Source organism: Amblyomma mixtum, chromosome 3 (genome assembly GCF_055824585.1).
Source record: "Amblyomma mixtum isolate Tamu chromosome 3, ASM5582458v1, whole genome shotgun sequence".
NCBI classification, from domain to species: Eukaryota; Metazoa; Arthropoda; class Arachnida; order Ixodida; family Ixodidae; genus Amblyomma; species Amblyomma mixtum.
In genome coordinates, this window is record NC_143014.1 from 44,962,839 (window position 1) to 44,981,337 (window position 18,499).

General features: G+C 48.5%; 1 protein-coding gene and 1 long non-coding RNA gene across 6 annotated transcripts in view; both read left to right on the forward strand.

Moving 5' to 3' along the window:
* The window catches only part of LOC149349997 (uncharacterized), a 140,580-nt gene extending 136,675 nt beyond the window's left edge, over window positions 1–3,905 (forward strand). For all 5 annotated transcript variants that reach the window (XM_089579009.1, XM_089579010.1, XM_089579008.1 and 2 more), the window contains one exon: window positions 73–3,905. In XM_089579009.1, coding sequence (XP_089435135.1) covers window positions 73–414 — 342 coding nt within the window. In that variant the 3' untranslated portion in view covers window positions 415–3,905. The remainder of the gene's footprint in view (window positions 1–72) is intronic.
* Window positions 3,906–5,075: 1,170 nt separating this feature from the next.
* On the forward strand, window positions 5,076–13,273 carry LOC149349999 (uncharacterized). Its single transcript, XR_016289429.1, has 2 exons — window positions 5,076–5,266; window positions 12,759–13,273. It is a non-coding gene; the product is annotated as an uncharacterized LOC149349999 (long non-coding RNA).
* The last annotated feature ends 5,226 nt before the right edge of the window (window positions 13,274–18,499 follow it).

The following is an 18,499-nucleotide window of genomic DNA, read 5'->3' on the forward strand; positions in this document are numbered from 1 at the left end:
TCCCTTTATATCGCTACACACGGTTACCGTGGCGTTGGCCCGCGTGTGTGCTCACCTTTTTTCCTTCCGCAGAAAGAAGAGGCGTACAGGAAGTCGTTCGGCGACGTCCAGTACTACGCGGTGGGTCTGGAGCAGGCGGTGCTGGACCAGATGTTCCACAACGGGCCCTTCTACCCGCTCTTCCTGAGGGTCCAGGAGGACCTCAGCCAGCTGCTGTGCGAGCTGCAGATCGGCATCGTGCACTTCAGCGTGGCCAAGGACCCCGACGTGCTGCGCGAGGTGATGTCGCACGAGTACCGCGACATGAAACAGGACAGCCAGCGCAACGTGCGCGACTACATCATCCTGCGCGATTACATCCGGCACACCCGGTACATCTCCGAACTGTTCGCCTACCTGCGGGACCACTCCTAAGGGCGCCGCCGCGGACGCTCGTACAGTGCCGCCCGCGCCGCCCCGCCTAATTTATTCCTATTTATTAATTTATTATCGACGAGGGACACTCGGTCGCCCGAAGGCCGCAACGTGTGGCGGACCGTGGTGCGGCGTGAACTGTGCGCCCCGCGAACTCGGCCGCCTCCAGCACCAAAGAATTGACTTCCTAGGACGGACCACCAGTGCGCGCAGTGTTGTGGTGTGTGTGGTTGTGTGTGTGTTTGTGTGTGCGTGTACGCCCGAGCGCCTGTGCGTCTATGGGCAGGCAGGGCGCGCGCTGTTGTTCCCCATTGTAGGTCTCGTCTGTAGCCGTACAGTGTCTTGATCGAAAAGAGAGAAGGAAAAAGCCTAAAAAAAATCAGTGAGCTCTAAAACTGTCTGTCCATTCTAAACAGGCCCCGCACAGAGCCGTCCTTGAAGGCCTGGTCGCCTAACGGCTTGGTGGAAGCATTACGGGGTGTAACGTGGCTGCTCCCGAAGTCATACTCATGGACCTCGCTCTTCGCTGTTTCTCAGCGAAGGCGGTCTATTCTTTTTTTTTTTTTGTCACATGATTGTAAATGCGTTTCACAACTTCTCTATTTTCGATTTTATTGACAACACCAAATTTTGTGTGACCTCCCGATCAGTTTTTATCGAAAACCTGTCTTTGTGGTTGCTTTCAGAGGCCTGAGATGTGACTGGAACTTTTTATTATTTTTGTTATTTGCACGCTGTTATAGTTGCTGTTGCAGCAACAGAAGACATTCCTGCGCTGGAGTTGTATATACGAGGATGTTTGTGGGCGTCTGTGCATGTTTGTGTGTAGTGTCTAAGGAGAACTGTCCGACAGCGCGATTCCGGCAGCAAACGGTCACGCACGCTAGTCTCGCACCTGTACTCGCTGCAACGTGCACCTATTTGAACGAGAGACCTGTCCGGAGAAACTACCTCAGTCCTCGCATGCGACCGCGCATGCGCCGAGCAGCTATTCCGCGAGTGCCGCGCCAGCGTACACATGCATCGGCAGTCGATCAGTTGAGCCAGCTTGCCGAGGACAGAATTGAGCACGAGTCCGAGTTGGGCGAAAGCCGTCCCCGTAAATCACACGCTATAGGAAAGAAGGGGGGTGTCTTCCCTAGCTTGATGAAGAAAACGAATATACCTCATGGCGGTTTCCTAACCGGGATTGGTAGGGGCGCAAAAGGAAGATTAACAGCAAAAGAAAAAAAATAAACCACTTTGCTTAAAAATGGGCACCGGGTTCTGAAATCATAACAAAGATTATGGACGTGCAGTCGCATCCACATTTCTTGGCCCATTAAGTGACGTCAGTTATGAACGTTCACACAGAAATAATGCTCGAAGCCCCGGAGAAAAAGTGATGGAACTAATAGCGAGAAGGAAGACAGCAGAAGCGTGTTGACGGGGGTGGGGCCTCTCCTCGCCCAAACTCCTCCCGATTACGTGTGGCCGGCGCCTGACGAAACAAAATTTTGATCAACTTGCGGCTGCCGTAGGAACCGCTGGAACGAAACGCGCTGCGTGCGTTTTGGCAGCGACTCTTAATTTCTAGTGGTGAATTAGCGTTCGGCTGAGCCTTTCGAGGGTGTCTGTTCAATCACTCGACATTACTTTCTCTTCTCTCGTACTTCTAGCATGCAGAGGGAAGCGCTACTTCGCGTCTCTTAAAGGCCGACCTATTTTGGAGCGAACTTTCAAGACGAACTTCGTGCGGTCAGCATTGGCGCGGACGAACGCCGGCGTGCCGTCGCCGTGCTGCACCACATGGGGAGAAGAAAAAAAAAACAGACGATCGCCGCCGCTATGAATTCAGTGTTTCTAAAAATGGCGTGGTTCTATATACTCAGTAAAATGCTGAAAAGAACTGCTTTGCATTTACAATTAAGCCATTATTTATTACATGGCGGTAGACAGGACGAATTAGTTAGTTTTAATGTTAATTTTACAATTTTTCTCTTCTTCATCAGAACATTAACTGGAACACGCGGAGAAATCTCCCGGGCTGCCCACACTGTGCGGTGATAATCGTGATCTGGTCTAGCCGAGATGTGCTGTGCGAGGTGTTTTCGCGGTTTTGTGCTCTAGGAAAATATTGGTCGTATCTGGACGGGCAAATGCGAGTCAGATGCGGCGAGAAGAAGTCAGATGCGGTCGCGTCCTGATTCGTCCGCGCTGACACCCCGCGTGACAACCGCCCGGCCAACATATCTAGCCCAGTTTGATCGACGGCGGCCGTTCGCCAGTTTTTCGCAGGAAAATCGCTCCACGTGGGCCGGCCTTCAGACCTCTTGCTCTGGCTAATCGAAAGGCAGCTACGGGGCCAGGCATTTATGCGCACATTTGTAACTTGTCTCCTCCGACGACAGTTTCATCGGGCATTCTGGAAATCGTACGTCTTGGCTACCGCATCAACAAGCGGTCATTTTTGTTCTATATTGCACTGTCGCCGACGTGCCTATATTTGTATTACCAAAAAGAAAGACCGAGAGATGAGAATTCTTCCTTGGCTGCGAAGGCTAAGGAAGAAAAAAAAAAAAGATGGGAAAAGAGTCCAAGATGTTCTTGTCACTAGTATGGCTGCAGACAAAAAAAAAAAACATAGAAAATGCGCCCGTCGTAATTTTGCCCCCTCTTCCTATGAACTATGTTCCTGACAAAAAAAAAAAAAAGTACTGCAAGGCCATAGCTGGTTCACTGCGACCAGAGTTCACGCGAGCCACCTCCCAGTTTGAGCGAGGCGACGCGCTGCTGGGCAACCCTCGAGTGCGAGGATGAAAGCAGTTCTCGCCTGCAGTTGCTGTGCCAAACTGCTCCGTCCCGTTTACTGAGCATTGCAGGACGTTAACTCGCGGCCTGACGACTGTACCTTGCGAGGAGTTTTAAATAGAATCTCAAAGGGAAATTCAAAGAATCGCGCACAACTGACGGGAAGCCGAGTGGCCGGTGGTGCTTCGTCCGCGACGGACGCCATCGGCGCGCACAGTTTTTCTTTAGTTTTCGCGGTTCTGGGCGAGCTCTCTCTGTACGCATGAAGTGATTGGCGCTGTACCATATTTTTGCTGTTTCTCGGACGACGAAACTGCCACATACACTGTATTTTTGCGGTTGTGAACAATTGTTCCGCGTAGGAAAGCAAGGCTGCTGCACATGTTAACCCCGAAGTGTTGCTTTTTGTCTTTCATTGTTCACTTGCTGTCACTGCAGCGCCACCTTATCGTTCTGTATTCTATTGCCCATTGTTATTTAATACTCATCACCACATGGCATGCAGAACATACACTGATGTGTTACTCCGTAGGATTTCTGGTATGACCAGTCCTATGTTCCATATGTTCAATGGCGTCTGACGCTCTACTTAAGCGAGGAATCGCGTGAAAGACATCTTTATTTGGTTTCGTTTCTTGTTTTTTTTTTCTCCATTCAAGGCTCTTTAGAAATATTGAAATATAAAGCGTTGTTTTACATCAGCCAAGTGTCTGTTCCGAAGACTTCATTTCCCACTTTTTACGAAGAGTAGTTCCAAATATGCGGAAGTGTCACACCCCGTATGCCGGCCTGCAGGCTTGCGGAAGCGCCTCATTTGCACGTCTGAGCGCCTCCTTTAACGTCTTAGTCATTTATCCAGACCGTCGCTCTCTATATTCACGAGTGCGAAGTCGACGCAGCATTGGGCCCTTCTTTATTTCTACACTTTTCCTCCCCACGAGGACAGGTGAAGAGAGAGAGAGTGCCCGAAGAGAGTCCGTGCATTTCAGTCGCAGCGCGACGCCGCCGCCTCCTCCGACGGCGGCATTCACGTCGGCGGCGGTCGACGCAGGTGACAGAAACGCGTGCTCGTTTGGCTCCGACATGAGCGCGGCGGCGCTTCTCAGCCGGCAGGCGGAGGAGGGGGAGCGGCGCGTCTCTTCTTTGGCGCACGTTGTCTGCTGTAAATAACCCGCAGCCACAAAGCGAACGAAGCTCGTGCGGCTCCGTCGAGAGGCGGAGAAGCACCTGTACATACCTAGTTCAAAGCGTTCGAGCCTCGAGTAATTAGTTTTCGGTCCTTATTTTTTTTTTCTCTCTGCCCACCGTTGCACACTGAGGCTGCCTTTATGTGATGAGCACTTCAGAATAAATGAAAGCGTTTTATTTGAGCAGCGGCCCCCCTCCGTGTGTGCTTCTTGTCCGCCCGGTGCGGCCCCGGCCGGCTGGAGGGCCCTCTTGACACACATCTCGGCCGACCGGAGAGTCGAACCACGGGCCAGACAATGCCGCATTAAACACGCGATCGTTCCTCACCGTTATGAATACGAGGGCGGAACTCGCCTAATACACTTCAAGCGCCTAGCCGAGCGTGGCCACAATGGCTCCGGACAGACGTCATGGCAGCCGGCCTTTGTCCCCCGGGTCCGGCCGACGTTCGGACTCCTCCAAGGCCGCCGATCGCCAGCAGTGGCCGCCGCCGACAGGCTCCGCGCCCAGGCGGACGCCGCGGGGCGCGCGGGGCCCGCCGACGCTGATTAATGGCGTCGCGCGCGTTAACGGCGGGAGCAAAGACAAAGGGCCGGCCATTGTTGACAAAGGAAGAGGACCGCGGGGAGTTCCACGTGCGTCACGTCCGGCCCGCAGCGCGATCAGACAGTCGCCCTTCGACCTTCGGCGCGCGAGCAGCCTCCGCGGGATGCGGCGCCGGATGAGAGCCGTAGCAGCGCTCCTCCCCCGGGCTGCTGACTCACGGTGCCCTCCGTGGATCCGGAAGCAAGGTACCACTCCAGATTCCGGCCGCCGCTCCTGGGCGTCAGCGGCGCCCCGAAACGCGGGGGCCACGGCGGGACTCTGGCGAGGCGTGAGTGTCGGCTGACGACGCACCGAAGGACGGCGGGGCTTGACCCCCACCACCCGTCATTGCTATTCCTCCTTGGCACCGCCTGATACGGCGTGGGTGGGCCCGATGACGCGAACGCGCGGCTATGCGCTTGCTTTCCGCATCGCCCGGGAACCGTCGCGCGCGCTGCCTGCTACCGCGTGCACTGATTCACGCGCAGAGGCCCGGCTGCACGTATGACCTGTGCGCTTGCTAAGCACATCGAAACCAGTGCTACCAACACCGCCGCCGAATTATTGACCTTCGAGTGCGAGTGAACTTAGCTGCGCCACTCTTTCTGTTGCGACACAGCACGGCATCCAGTCCCTGGCACTACTTTCGCAAGACCCAGACTTGTATAACGAAACAGCAAATGTCGTGCCTATAAGTTTTTTGCCACGACAAGAGAACGCGGGTGTTGCGCGAAACTGCCGGCTCGCATGCCTCGAAGGCAGGGCGATGCTGCGTACGCAGGAGGAGGGATAATGTGTCACCCTTCGAACATGACAGTGCACGATCCACAGCTTGTTATGAAGTCTGTCCGACGGTCTGCTCAACGCGTCGCTCTGCCAAGCACGTGATGCGCGCCGCATGCATGCACCCACGGCCCATTGTCGCCGCCGACAATGGGCCGGCCGTACGCCTTTGCGCCGCTTCTTGTCTGGCGTTCTTTATTTCCCCCCGCCGCCACACTGACTACATCGCTCTCAAAGAGCGCGGCAGACAGCCACGCCGGCTGACCTGACGAGGCCCGAGAGGCACAACGAGTCCTCGGCTGCAAGGCGCACGACGAGGCTCGCCTTGGTGGCCTTTGCGCACGCCGCTTCACCCGAGGCTGTCATGCTCACATTCGCATGTCTGTTCGGACTCGCGATGAAATCGTGTTCCTAACGGTCGCGGGTGAGCTTCATTCAGTGTGGGACGTCAACTCTCAGGCCGAATGTGTGAGCGTCCTTCGATGGCTAAGCGTACAACGTCCCAACAGCCTGCGAAGCTGCTCTTTGAGACTGCTGCTCGTACAGCGCGCTGGCTCTGAAGAGAATTTTAGTTAGCACCAGGGTAGAGAGCTCTGGTTGAGGTGGTTGCCCCTGTGACTGCTGCAGTCTGTATCCTGCTGCCCCAAGGCACCTGCAGCTGGCCTCCCGCTCTATAAGCAGTAGCCATTGAGATGTCGATGCCGGCAAGATCAGCCTCTCTGAGGCGCTATACTCCATCTCATAAGTTCCTTATACCGCTGTGTAAGCTAGAGACCTCTTCAGCCAATGAGGAGAGCGCGTTAAACGTGATCCTCCGCGACTCGTCGTCTGCTTGCGACGTACACAGATGTGGTTAGTAGAGAGCTTAAATAGACGCTGTCTGCGTACCATAAGCGTATGCACGCTTACGTATGCTAAACGCAAGCATTTCGCGGGATGTTGCGCTATCTGTCACATTCGTATTTTTAGTTCAGCGTGTGTAAACGGAGACGCAACTATAAGCTGAGCCCAGAGGCGCAATCTGGTTGTTAGAACCGGAACCATTTTTGTTAACAAATCGACACTGCTGTTAGTACTAGAAGCGGCAGAATCGTCACTCTAAATAAAAAATAACGCGAATTTATCGCTCATATCATTTGTTATAGGCGAGACGAAGCGTGAGCTCAGGGGCTCATTTACGGCTAGTGAGCGCATTGAAAACGGTAGTAACAACGACAATTTCAGTCCGAGACGAGAGGTCCTGCTCCGAAGGGGCTGCCATTTCGGAAAAGATGTTTCGAACATAGTCAAGAATCGCGCACGCTAGACTCGGCAAATTGCGTACGTAACGCGAGCGTACATTAAGGATCGATATGAAATAGGGTTTGGCGCATCAGAACTTTAAAGCACACCTTCCCATATACTCGTATGCCTACTTTATACTGGCACTACATTCGGCAGCGTCGGGACGTTGCCTGTGGACTCATCGCAGCTTTGGTAGTGCTGCAAGGACCTACTGATATGGAGTATAGAGAGCAGGGACAGCGAAGGTGCTATCGCGATCAAAAGTTTACGGGACGCGAGTTTGCGGAAAACATTTGTTCAGCGCAGCTCACGTAATCCAGTCGGCTGAAATGTCTCCAGGTACGCGGGGACGCGTGCACGCATACCCCATACGCTCGTAACAATTCCAGTCGACTGGGTCGCGAGGCAGAGCCACAGTGAACTTTTTTTTTCCGAGAACAAGTCTCATAAAACTTTGATCGCTATAGTACGCACGTGTGTGTGTGCGGTAGACGTCAGTGAAAATCGGTTGGACGATTGGTGCCTTAAAAGCGGGCAAGTGCCCTACAGATGAGATTTTAGGAGTGAAATTCTGAATAACCTAAATGTTACTGGCATTCGGGTTTGAATGATGGGAGAATTTCAAAATAGAGCATGTTAAGGTAAAAATGTTTCAAAATTAACAAAATCAATAAAAGATTACTGATCCTCGTAGTGCCCAACATTGCTCTGCTTCAAAAACTACCGCAATCAATATCAATCAATCAATCAATCAATCAATCAATCAATCAATCAATCAATCAATCAACCAATCAATCAATCAATCAAGTCAGTAGGCCAGTTGGTTGATTCGATCATAACGGAAGAGGCCTGTACACGTTCGGAAAACATTCCGCTCTGACTTATAGCCCTATAGCGCAGACTGCTCTTCTACATATCGATGCATATCGCAGCGGCTGTCAAGTGGCTTGAGCATCCGCCTCGCATGTGGGAGGTGCAGGGTTCGATCCCCAACGAAAAACTGAAAATTAAAACTGTCAGCCATATGTATGCTGTTTCAGGGGCTCTTAGATGGCGACCTGCACTGAGAACGCGAACATCAAGTCACAATTGAAGAAACGTGACGCCACTAAGGCTTAGTCGTCAACGGACCATGACACATAATTTATCAGAGGGACAAGCTGTAATGAACATATAAATATGAACATGTTATTTATATGACTGTTACAACGCATTCAGTTTGGCCATTAAGTCAGAAGCTTAAACAGACTAAATTAAATGCGGGCCATCTCAGTGACAGCTTATGTCTGAAACATGTAAAGCGCAGCATTTATTTAGCCAGGATTATACATCGTTCTGAAAGCTGGCAGATTAACATTCACGTGCGTGTCATTCACCGTCGGTTCCGTACGTATCGTCTTTTCTCAATAAATTTATTTCTTTATACTGTGATATTTTTACCTTTTTTGATCATGAAGCTCTTGACACTTTACTAGCAGTTGAAACAGTTTCTGCATACCTGTGCAATAGTGACGTGAGTGAGCCTAAGTCTGTGATGGTACCTTAAATCTGTAATGCCCAGGCATTGAAAACGTCCCATGAAATTTATGAACTTTCAGTATTTTGTCACTAATGGACTCCTCAATGCAGAAATGTAAAAAAAAAAACTGGGTGATTTATTAAGAAGAGGACGATTGCAGCATAATTAAATTTAGGTCGTTTTGACGATTTCGGTATATAAGGACGATAAAAATGCGCGTAATACACTGGCGCATGCAATAAATGAAGGACAAAATTCAAAACTGCGCTATCACCTGCATTACGACCGGAAAAATTTTAGGCTCTTTGTCGTTGATTAGCTTTGGCATGAATTTGTTTTTCAACAGGTCTGATAAATCTTCGGCAGCTCACATATAGACCATTCTTTGATAAATTAGTTTCTCTTCGCAATCAGCCAAATCCACTTAACTCTGCAGCAATTCAGAAAAACGTGACAGTTCCTTACCCGCATAAACCTAAGTGCTGTTATACGATATGCTTTACATCTTGACTGGGGCCAATATACACCACCGTGTAATTAAAGATGCAAATAATTCGGTCAGTAGCAGCATGCAAACTTTGGATTTGGCTCTTTCGAAATTAAACCTTAGATGTGTACCAGTTTTTTTTTTCCCAAAACTTTATTTCTTCAGCAGAAATTTAAGCTCTGCTTTTGATTGCAGTCCTTAAGAATGAACGCTGAATTAAGCAGGAAAAACAATTACAACATTCATTGTGTGCAATCAGGGGCATTGCTGTGCTTCTTCAACACAACCAAGTAAATGTGAATGGAATTGGCTTCGCTCACAAGCGCTGACTTGACAGCCTTCTTTTCTTGTGTTCACACTTCGGCGACGGAAAAGTAAGCTATAGCTAGAATATATGAGGTCTAGAATGTATTCTACTTCACTGTAGTCTCCTGAATTTACGATTAACAGCGAAACTGTAGACGAAGGGAGGACACAGATTGACAGGACAACCACTTTCCTGTCGTTTCCTGTCTGCGTCTGCCATTTCGCTAGTAGCGATGAATTTAGGAAGTCAGTACAAACCGGCCGAACGAGACACTTCAACGTTTTGTGTAGCAGAGGCGCATCCTTGCTTCATCGGTGACGGGGCTAATGATCGCTTCTTTATCATCGTCTTCTGGGCTCAGATCTTCCGCCGATCTCTTCATATCCTACGCAGTCGATCATAAAGTAGCGCTGGAGAAGAAATAAATGAAACCATGCTTGAATCAGTCCAAGCTATGAGGCTCAAGCTTACGAAGAAGGCCCTCACGAGTGGATATGGCGCATTTTGATCCAAGAGAAGGCAAGCGTAGTAGGGGCGGCAGAAAGTTAACCGGGCGTATGAGATTAAGAAGTTTGCGGGATACGGTGGCCGCAGCTGGCGAAGGACAGGCTTAATTGGAGAGACATGGGAGAGGCCTTTGCCCTGCAGTGGGCGTAGTCAGGCTGATGATGATGATCCGTATATCAGCAGGGTCTGGTTCATTCTTTATTTGGAATAGGATTTGATCTCAGGCTTCCTAAGCGTTACATGGCTTCTCTCGTTCTCATAGTTTTTGTTCTAATTCAAAATAACGATGAATAGACCTTGACATTCAAAGAAGATTTGACTTTGTTTCGGTTTCTGCATTTGGCTTATTTTGAAAAAACAAACAAACAAAGAAGCTTAAATATTTTGGAAAAGGCAGTTCCTGCGATTATGTTAGCAATTCCTGTAGTTCTGGGAGCAGAAGGAAAAATTATTCACGCTTTCAAACTCTGTATCGCCGGTGATAAGTAGCAGTACACACAGTGCAGCTGGACGAGGAAACAGGGGCACAGAAAAGAAGAGACAGGACAAGGTACACACTTAACTAAGGTTAACTGCACAAACACGTCAAATATATGCATAGCAGCGTAACCACGTGCAAATAATAAATAACCAAATAGTCATCATGATAGCCTGCCATGGTGGCGTGTGTCGCGCCTTCTATGATGGAAATATTCAATTTTTTTTTTTTTTTGAGAGCGAGGATGGTTTGCTGACTCGGAAGTTCTCTCAAAGATTTTCGCGGTCACTACAAACGTGTACCGGGTGTTAATAGTTTCATTAACTTAATTCTCAGCTGATTATTTTACCGATTACAATGTAATTCAGAAAAACATTAGACGGCCAACAATATTCTGTCCGAGCTGTTTTTTTTTAAACATATGATGTTTTGGCGTCGCTTCAGTGCAAGAAAGCCGCAGTGGAGAATTTTTCTGCTTACTTATTGGCGATAAAACTTCATAACAGCTACATACATTGTTCGAGAGAACATGAGCGGTGGCTATGCTGCAGCGCGAAAATGACGCTGACCACCAGAATCCACTTCATAGCACGAGCTTCACGTTGGATTCACGACATAGTATTTTAGACGCTGCATAACACGTACGTCGCCGCATGGCAGTGATCTGCTCAGTTTTCTATTCAGTGCACATTGACACTGCGTAGATTGCAATGCACTTCTGTTGCAGCCATTTGTGACGAAAACAACGATATGGCAGAAGCTACTTGAATTACATTATTTATTTTTGCATGCGAATACTTCGCAGATTTTCACGCTTCGTCAGATGTGTTAATGCAGTATTCTTGGAGAGCCTTTGTTCTGAAGAAAGGCGACTCGAGGAACTATATTTTGCGTGCCCAGGAACAACTAAGTAGAAAACCAGCGGAAAGGACGCGTTCACAAGGAGGAGAAGTACACAGGACAACGCTGGACACAGAAGTACACAGGACCAGCGTTGTCATGTGTACTTCTCCTCCTTGAACGTGTCCTTTCCACTGGTTTTATACTTACCATGCACCAACTGGCCCAACAAGCTACGCTTCTTCAATACCAGGAACAACTATGTCGCAGGAGGGTCGGAACTTAGGGCAGATTAATATAAATGCAGGGTGCAAAACAAATGAGAAACTCAAATTGAAAACAAATGAAAACCTCCAGGCGTTCTGGAGTGTTGAGGTGGGTGGAAGCTCGTAGGTGGGAGACGCATTGTTACTGGTGGGTGCTGGGATGTGCACCCACGGGATGGATGCTCCTGGGCCCAGGGGGTGCCTGGAATGTGACCCGATCCGCTAGGGGCGCTGGGGGATGGATGCTTCGCACGCGCACAAAGGCAACGGCCTTTTCGCCGAAAGAGGGCTATACTGCTAACGCAGTAAAAATAAATGGGTCAAGATAATTAGGCAGCAGACAAAAATAGCAAAATAGAATACGATGTCAAAACAACGAAAACAAGAAATGACGGTGAGTAACAGAACGGGGAAGGCCACCGCAGCGTAAAACGAAGAATCCATTAAGAGGAATATAACACGAGATTGGGGCGCAATCACGATAAAAATGAACAACAAATAAAGTGCGTAACATTCCGTCAAAAGCGAGAGAAGTATATTTTAGCAGCGAGAGGAACAGCCGCAAGTTTGGTATACGAATTTGATACGCATTATGTAAAGCCTACTTCGCTAACATGCAACCAAATCGACTTGCCTCAAAAAGTGAGGTACACGGGTCATTATATTCCTTCGAAATGCTGCAGGCAATGCCAAGTGCAAGCATTACACGGGGAGATATGACATGGTGGGAAAAAGTAAAAATGTGGTCACTTGGTCCACTTACGGGAGATCTGCTCCTTCTACATTACAGGAGAACAAACATTCTATTTTGCGCGTGAAAGACTTGAGTTTTGTCTATTATTATAAATTTGAAGTTTTTCTCTTTTTTTTTTTTGCACCAAACAGCAAAAGCAGCTAAATCATCTTGAAGTGTTCTGCAGTCATGAACTCCTCAATTTTATGCAAATGTTATAAGGCCGTCGGCGCAGGGAAGAAAGGAAAAAATTATGTTTGTTGACGCATTCATTAAAACTACAAAAATAAATCAAACCTAGAGCAAAGACTTATAGTAGACATGTAGTTGCTTCATAAGTAAAAAATGACTGACTGTTCATCGGGGGAAAAAAAAACTGCGGTTAAGCAGATAGCAAAGCACTAAAGGGACCGACGGCAGGTCGACTCCACATTGGGAAAACTTGTGGAGCAGCATGCACAATGCCCAAAGGTCCCGGCTAGTGCATGTATAAGAGAAGTTGTAGGAGGGCCATTAATCTGCGCAAAAGACGTATTCCGAATTGCACTTGTGATATAAGGACATGTATTTATTGCAGTGTTATCACCAGCGCACCAGCCCGTAGAGGGGAGCAAAGGCGCGCACTCCTGCCCTGGGCACCCCAGCAAACGCACGAGCGCAACTACTCAAACATACTGACCACATACTCAGAAATCCTAAAACACTACAGACCACGCAGAAGGGAATACGCTCCATCGGATGAAGAACTCGGCAAGGGGCAAGGAATAACACTCAGAAGAATACAAACAAACACGTACTCAAGTCCAAGAAGACTTTACGCAGTCTGCCCAGAAGGTGATGATCCACAGCGCGCACACTGTGACATAGAGGTGGACCTATACCACATTGTATGGACCTGCCAAGGCAACACTGAAATAGAAGGAATGGAAGAACCGACGATTGAACGGTGGGAGGAAATGCTGTCCAGATTCGACCCGAAAGTTCAGCAGAAGTTGACCGAAAGTGCAAGAGCGGCTGCAAGATCCAATGGACTCCCGGAATAGGGGGGCTGCCCACCAATTTTAAGTCCAATAAAGAATGCTTTCGCTGTCATCATCATCTAGTCTTACCTTCGGCCTGCACTTCCCGCGTCGTCATCGTCATCTTCTGTCTCGTAATATTACTCTAGGGCACCGGCCAATCGCGCAGTTCGCTTCTCCCTCTTCTTGCAGTTCTTTTTCGTAGCGACCCGCCGCGGTGGCTCAGTTGTTACGGCGCTCGGCTGCTGACCGGAAAGACGCGGGTTCGATCCCGGCCGCGGCGGCTGAATTTCGATGGAGGCGAAATTCTAGAGGCCCGTGTACTGTGCGATGTCAGTGCACGTTAAAGAACCCCAGGTGGTCGAAATTTCCGGAGCCCTCCACTACGGCGTCTCTCATAGCCTTAGTCGCTTTGGGACGTTAAACCTCAAAAAACCAAAACCAAACATTTTTCGTAGCCAGATTGAATAACATGGTTTTCTAAAAGCTTCGCTGGAAATAAGAAAGCACTCAGGTTGACCCTACGAATGCTAAGCGTTAAAATAAGCGAATAAATAAGCAACAAACAAATGAATAAGAACCTCATATCCTATCTTCCAGAAATTTTCTGTCCGGCTAAATGAAATCGCATTCGCAGGAAGGACGTCTTCCACGTGTTTTCCTTGAGCAGGCTTTTCCTCAAGAAATTGCTATTACTTTAATTAAAGAACTGACCATTTTCGTTTTGCTTCGCCGCTAACTAGCTTTCTGGCTGTCTTTTAAAGCTAGCCGTATAGATTTGCAAATAGATCAGCCCTTCTTTGGCGCAAGTGTTTTTCCCTCCCTACAGCGCGCTTCCAGCAGCACGGTTCGTCTTACTACCACGAGGGGGGGGGGGGGGCAAAAGCAATTTTTAGGCAGATGGGACACAGGGGCTGACGCTTATTCAAGGGCCACAAATAGTGTAAGTCATTGGCCTCACGGATCGATCTGCTCAGATGCTGAAATTGTCGCAGGTCTCCCTCGGTTTGAAGCGCGGTGGGCAGCTTTGCCGCAAGACTGTGCGCAGCAGCGAAGAGATCGTTCCCTGCTCCCGGGGGGTGAGGCTGGCGGTCTGGCTCTGCTGGGTGCAAAGGAAGAATGTGAAATGCCCTGAAAATCTCCGAAACCGGTCTCTCGTGGTTTGGGAAACGTCAGTGGAAGCGGAATTAAGGAAGTGGGTAAGGCGGAACAATATACTTAGTAACAGTCTGAAGTGCGGCTAGTTGGTAAATAGTAAACAGGGCAGATAACAGCGCGTAGAGACGGGACAAAGAAAGGGACGACGCACACAAAGCGCTGTCTCTTTCTTGTACCGTCTGTGCGTGCTGTTTTCTGCCATGTTTACTATGGAACAGGCTTAAGCAGTCCGAAGTCTCATCATGACACATACTGAAAGGGATCATCATCATCATCATCAGCCTGACTACGCCCACTGCAGGGCAAAGGCCTCTCCCATGTCCAATTAACTCTGTCCTTCGCCAGTTGCGGCCACCGTATTCCCGCAAACTTCTTAATCTCATCCGCCCACCTAACTTTCTGCTGCCCCCTGCTACGCTTGCCTTCTCTTGGAATGCACTTCGTTACCCTTAAGGACCAGCGGTTATCTTGCCTTCGCATTGCATGCCCTGCCCAAGCCCACTTCTTCCTCTTGATTTCGGCTAGGATGTCATTAACCCGCGTTTGTTCTCTTACCCACTCCGTCGCTTCCGATCTCTTAACGTTACACCTATCATTTTTCTTTCTATAGCTCGCTGCGTTGACCTTAACTTAAGCTGAATCCTCTTTGTTGGCCTCCACGTTTCTGCCCCATAGATGAGTACCGGTAAGAAACAGCTGTTGTATACTTTTCTCTTGAGGGATAGAGACACCAAAATTTTCGTAGTGCGCTTTTGGTTTCGAATGATGCGTAAGACACTAGTAAACATAGATTACCCCGTGAAATTTGCCAGCATTCGGCAAAATTTTGTAATTATATTCTCATGCGTAGTTTCAAATTCGGTTTCAGCAGTTGAACAGTGGTGCTGTAATAAGTGAGTACGAGATCACGTGACGCATTCAAAGACTGCAATACATCCTGCAGTTTCTTTACTCAATGTTACTTCGGCTTCTGAAGCAGGTTAGCACAACAGTTAGTCCGGATTATAACTGCAAAGCAGCGATTATATTGCAGTTTTTGTATTCTTCACTTTATCTCCTGAAACGGAAATTGAAACTGTACACGAAAAGAAATTCAATTATAAATTATTCACTGAGCGCAGGGGAACTCAACCTGGTGATCCATGTTTAGTAATGACATCATTCCGAAGCAAAAACAAACCTCGAAAAATTTGTTGTTTCAACTCCTTTAAGGAAATGGACCAGAACGGAAAACGGCGGAAAGCTAAGTCCATTGTTCTGTGTTGCTGAGTTTCGGCAAATTTCTTACGAATCACTTTAAGGCGTCACCCACAATGTGAACAAGGCGATATTGGTCGCGACTGCACACCCCCTGGATTAATACTTTGGCTTGGCCTAAGCAAGCTTAGCGACGTAGTCTAACGCTCGACGGAATACCGTCTGGCCAGGATGAGACATTATTAGAAGGCAAAGATTTGGTCACTGACCAAGTCAAAACAGAATGAAAATGACGTTTCGGGTCCCGTACGGGACCCGTTTTCATAATAAGACTGTCCCGAAGAAAAAAAACAAAAAACGGCTTATTCTCTTCTATTGCCATTCTCCCCGCGGACAAAGGAAAGGCGACTGTAGTCCTTCACCGCTCCACGCACCACTCAAAAATGACTGAGATGGTCGCGGATGCGACTACCTACTGTGCTCTGAACCAGGACCCTACTACAAATGGGCAGTCAAATCTTCAAAGAAAAAATCCTATCTGACATATTCAGCGGTCTTCCGCCTTCTAAAGAAATACTGTACTACAAGCTTCTTTGTACAAATGGATCTGCTCCTGCGATATACGGCTTGCCTAAAATTCACAAAACTGGAACTCCGCTTAGGCCGATCGTGGATTTCACGAGGTCACCCCTTTTCCGTTTGTAAGGATATCTGAACAACGTTCTGACTCCATTAGCTGGAAGAACGGCGACGCACATTAGTAATTCGCAAGACTTCATTTGAAAGGTCAAGGTCGTTGTTCAGGATGAGAAGGACGTACTCGTGTCGTTCGATGTCTGTGCACTGTTCACGAGTATTCCAGTTGAGCTTGCCGTAGAGTCGTGCAAAGAGCTGCTGAAGAACGACCCATCGTTTCCCGACAGTACGCCGTTAGACGTCAAGGAGATAGCGAACTACTTCACTTCTGCTTGGCCAGCACATATTTTACTTACAACGGTATGGTCTACAAGCAAAGTTTCGGAACATCAATGGGGCGACAAGTTCAGTCATGGCTGCCAACCTGACAATGGAAGCCATTGAGAGCAAAGCCTTGGATTCGTTCACACCACGTCCAAAGATGTTCTTGAGGTACTTCGACGACTGCTTTTGTATTCTAAACACGCAGCACTTACAAAACTTTCGTGAGCACCTGAACGCCGCGGAGCCATCCATAAACTTTACTCTGGAAGAGGAGGCGAATGGCAGTATTTCGTTTTTGGACGTCAGCCACAAACGCGATGCACATCGATTATGCTTCAGCGTCTTCCGAAAAGCAACGCACTCAGGAAGATACCTGGATTTTGAATCGGCTCACCCTCTGGCTCAGAAACGATCAGTGGTTGCCTCACAAGTCAACCGTGCACGAAATATCTGCTCCGACTCAGCGAGCCTCAGTAACGAAACGAAAGTGGTGAAACGGGACCTTGAGCGAAAGCGCTACCCTTGAAACTTTGTCAGCAAAGTGAAAAGGAAGCTCAAGCACACGCACGACGGACAGCCAGCTGCAAAAACGATGAATCGGGCTGGGATTCCCTATGTGCCTCAAGTCAGCGAAACCTTTTCCCGGATCTTCAGGAAGCCCGGGGTGCACATCGCACACGTGCCAACAAGGAAGCTCCGAGCCGGACTTGTAAATGTAAAGGACCCCTTGCCACGTGCCAAGTTCCCTGCTGTAGTATATCGCATCCCTTGCAGCGACTGCCCCGCTGTCCACACCGCGGAAACGGGAAACTTTCAGCGTCGCATCGGAGATCGCCAGGGCGACGTTAGATGCAAGCGCGTGTCAAAAAACGCGATTGCGCAACACGTGCAGACCACCGGCCATGAGATAGGCTGGGACGAGGCGACCATCGTGGCAACCGAAAGAAGCTTGACTACAAGATTGCTTCTGGAGTCCTTGATCATCCAGACGACACCGAACACGATGAACAAGAATCAAGGCATGCTTCATCATATCTACGGAAAAAGATTACGAAGAATCTTGAAGCCTATATGAGTCGCTCTTTTCCGGGACAGTCTTATTGTGAACAAGGGTCCCGTACGGGACCCGAAACGTCATTTTGTTTTGTTTTTGCGTTGGTCAGTGACCCAACCTTTGCCTTTTAATAAAGCTTAGCGACAATGCATACAGAAGCGCAGGAACGGCACTGTCCTTTAACTGCTTTGTTGTTTATTTTTCGTACATTTTTCGGACATGCTATGTCACGAAAAAGCCACGGAGCCTTAAGTTACATTGTCAAGAAACCCGAGAAGAAACCGAACACTAATAAAGAAGTTGTGAAGGTGCTTATGGAGCTCGTGCTCAAACTTGATGCATTTGCAACAAAAATAAAATTTTTTTTTGTTAAGGTTGATGCTTCAAGCACCGAATTCACGCTGAGCTTGGTGGCATTCGTTACTCCATTATATTCATGAATGAATGGTTTGAGCTATTTAAGAAGGACGCCGAGCGCTACAAAGAAATGAGTCGGGGTTAAAAGGGGTTGCAGTACAGCAGGAGCATCAACCTTTAAATTCAAGCCATCCCGACAGCAGCTAACGCAGACTTGGGCAAGGCTGTTCAGGACATTATTACAAGTACTTGAGTACTACTGACGCTGTCATTGACGTAGCGCATTGTGTGGCCACGAAGGATAAGCAAAAGCCTAATGTCTTAGTAAAGTACTTTTCAAGAACTGTCCTTGAAAAGTCGCGCTCTGTTGCGCGGAAGAAAAACTAAATGCAAATCGCTTTGGATTTTATACAAATGATCTCGAGTATTTAAACGAACTCCTGTGGGCCGAGTACAAGACGCTGCTGGGCAAAGCACGAAAAGTCAAGAAGGAAGAGACTTGGAAATACGTGTAGGTGTCCCAATAAAAGATCTTTATGAGGAAAACTAAGAACTCTCCAGTTATGCATGTAA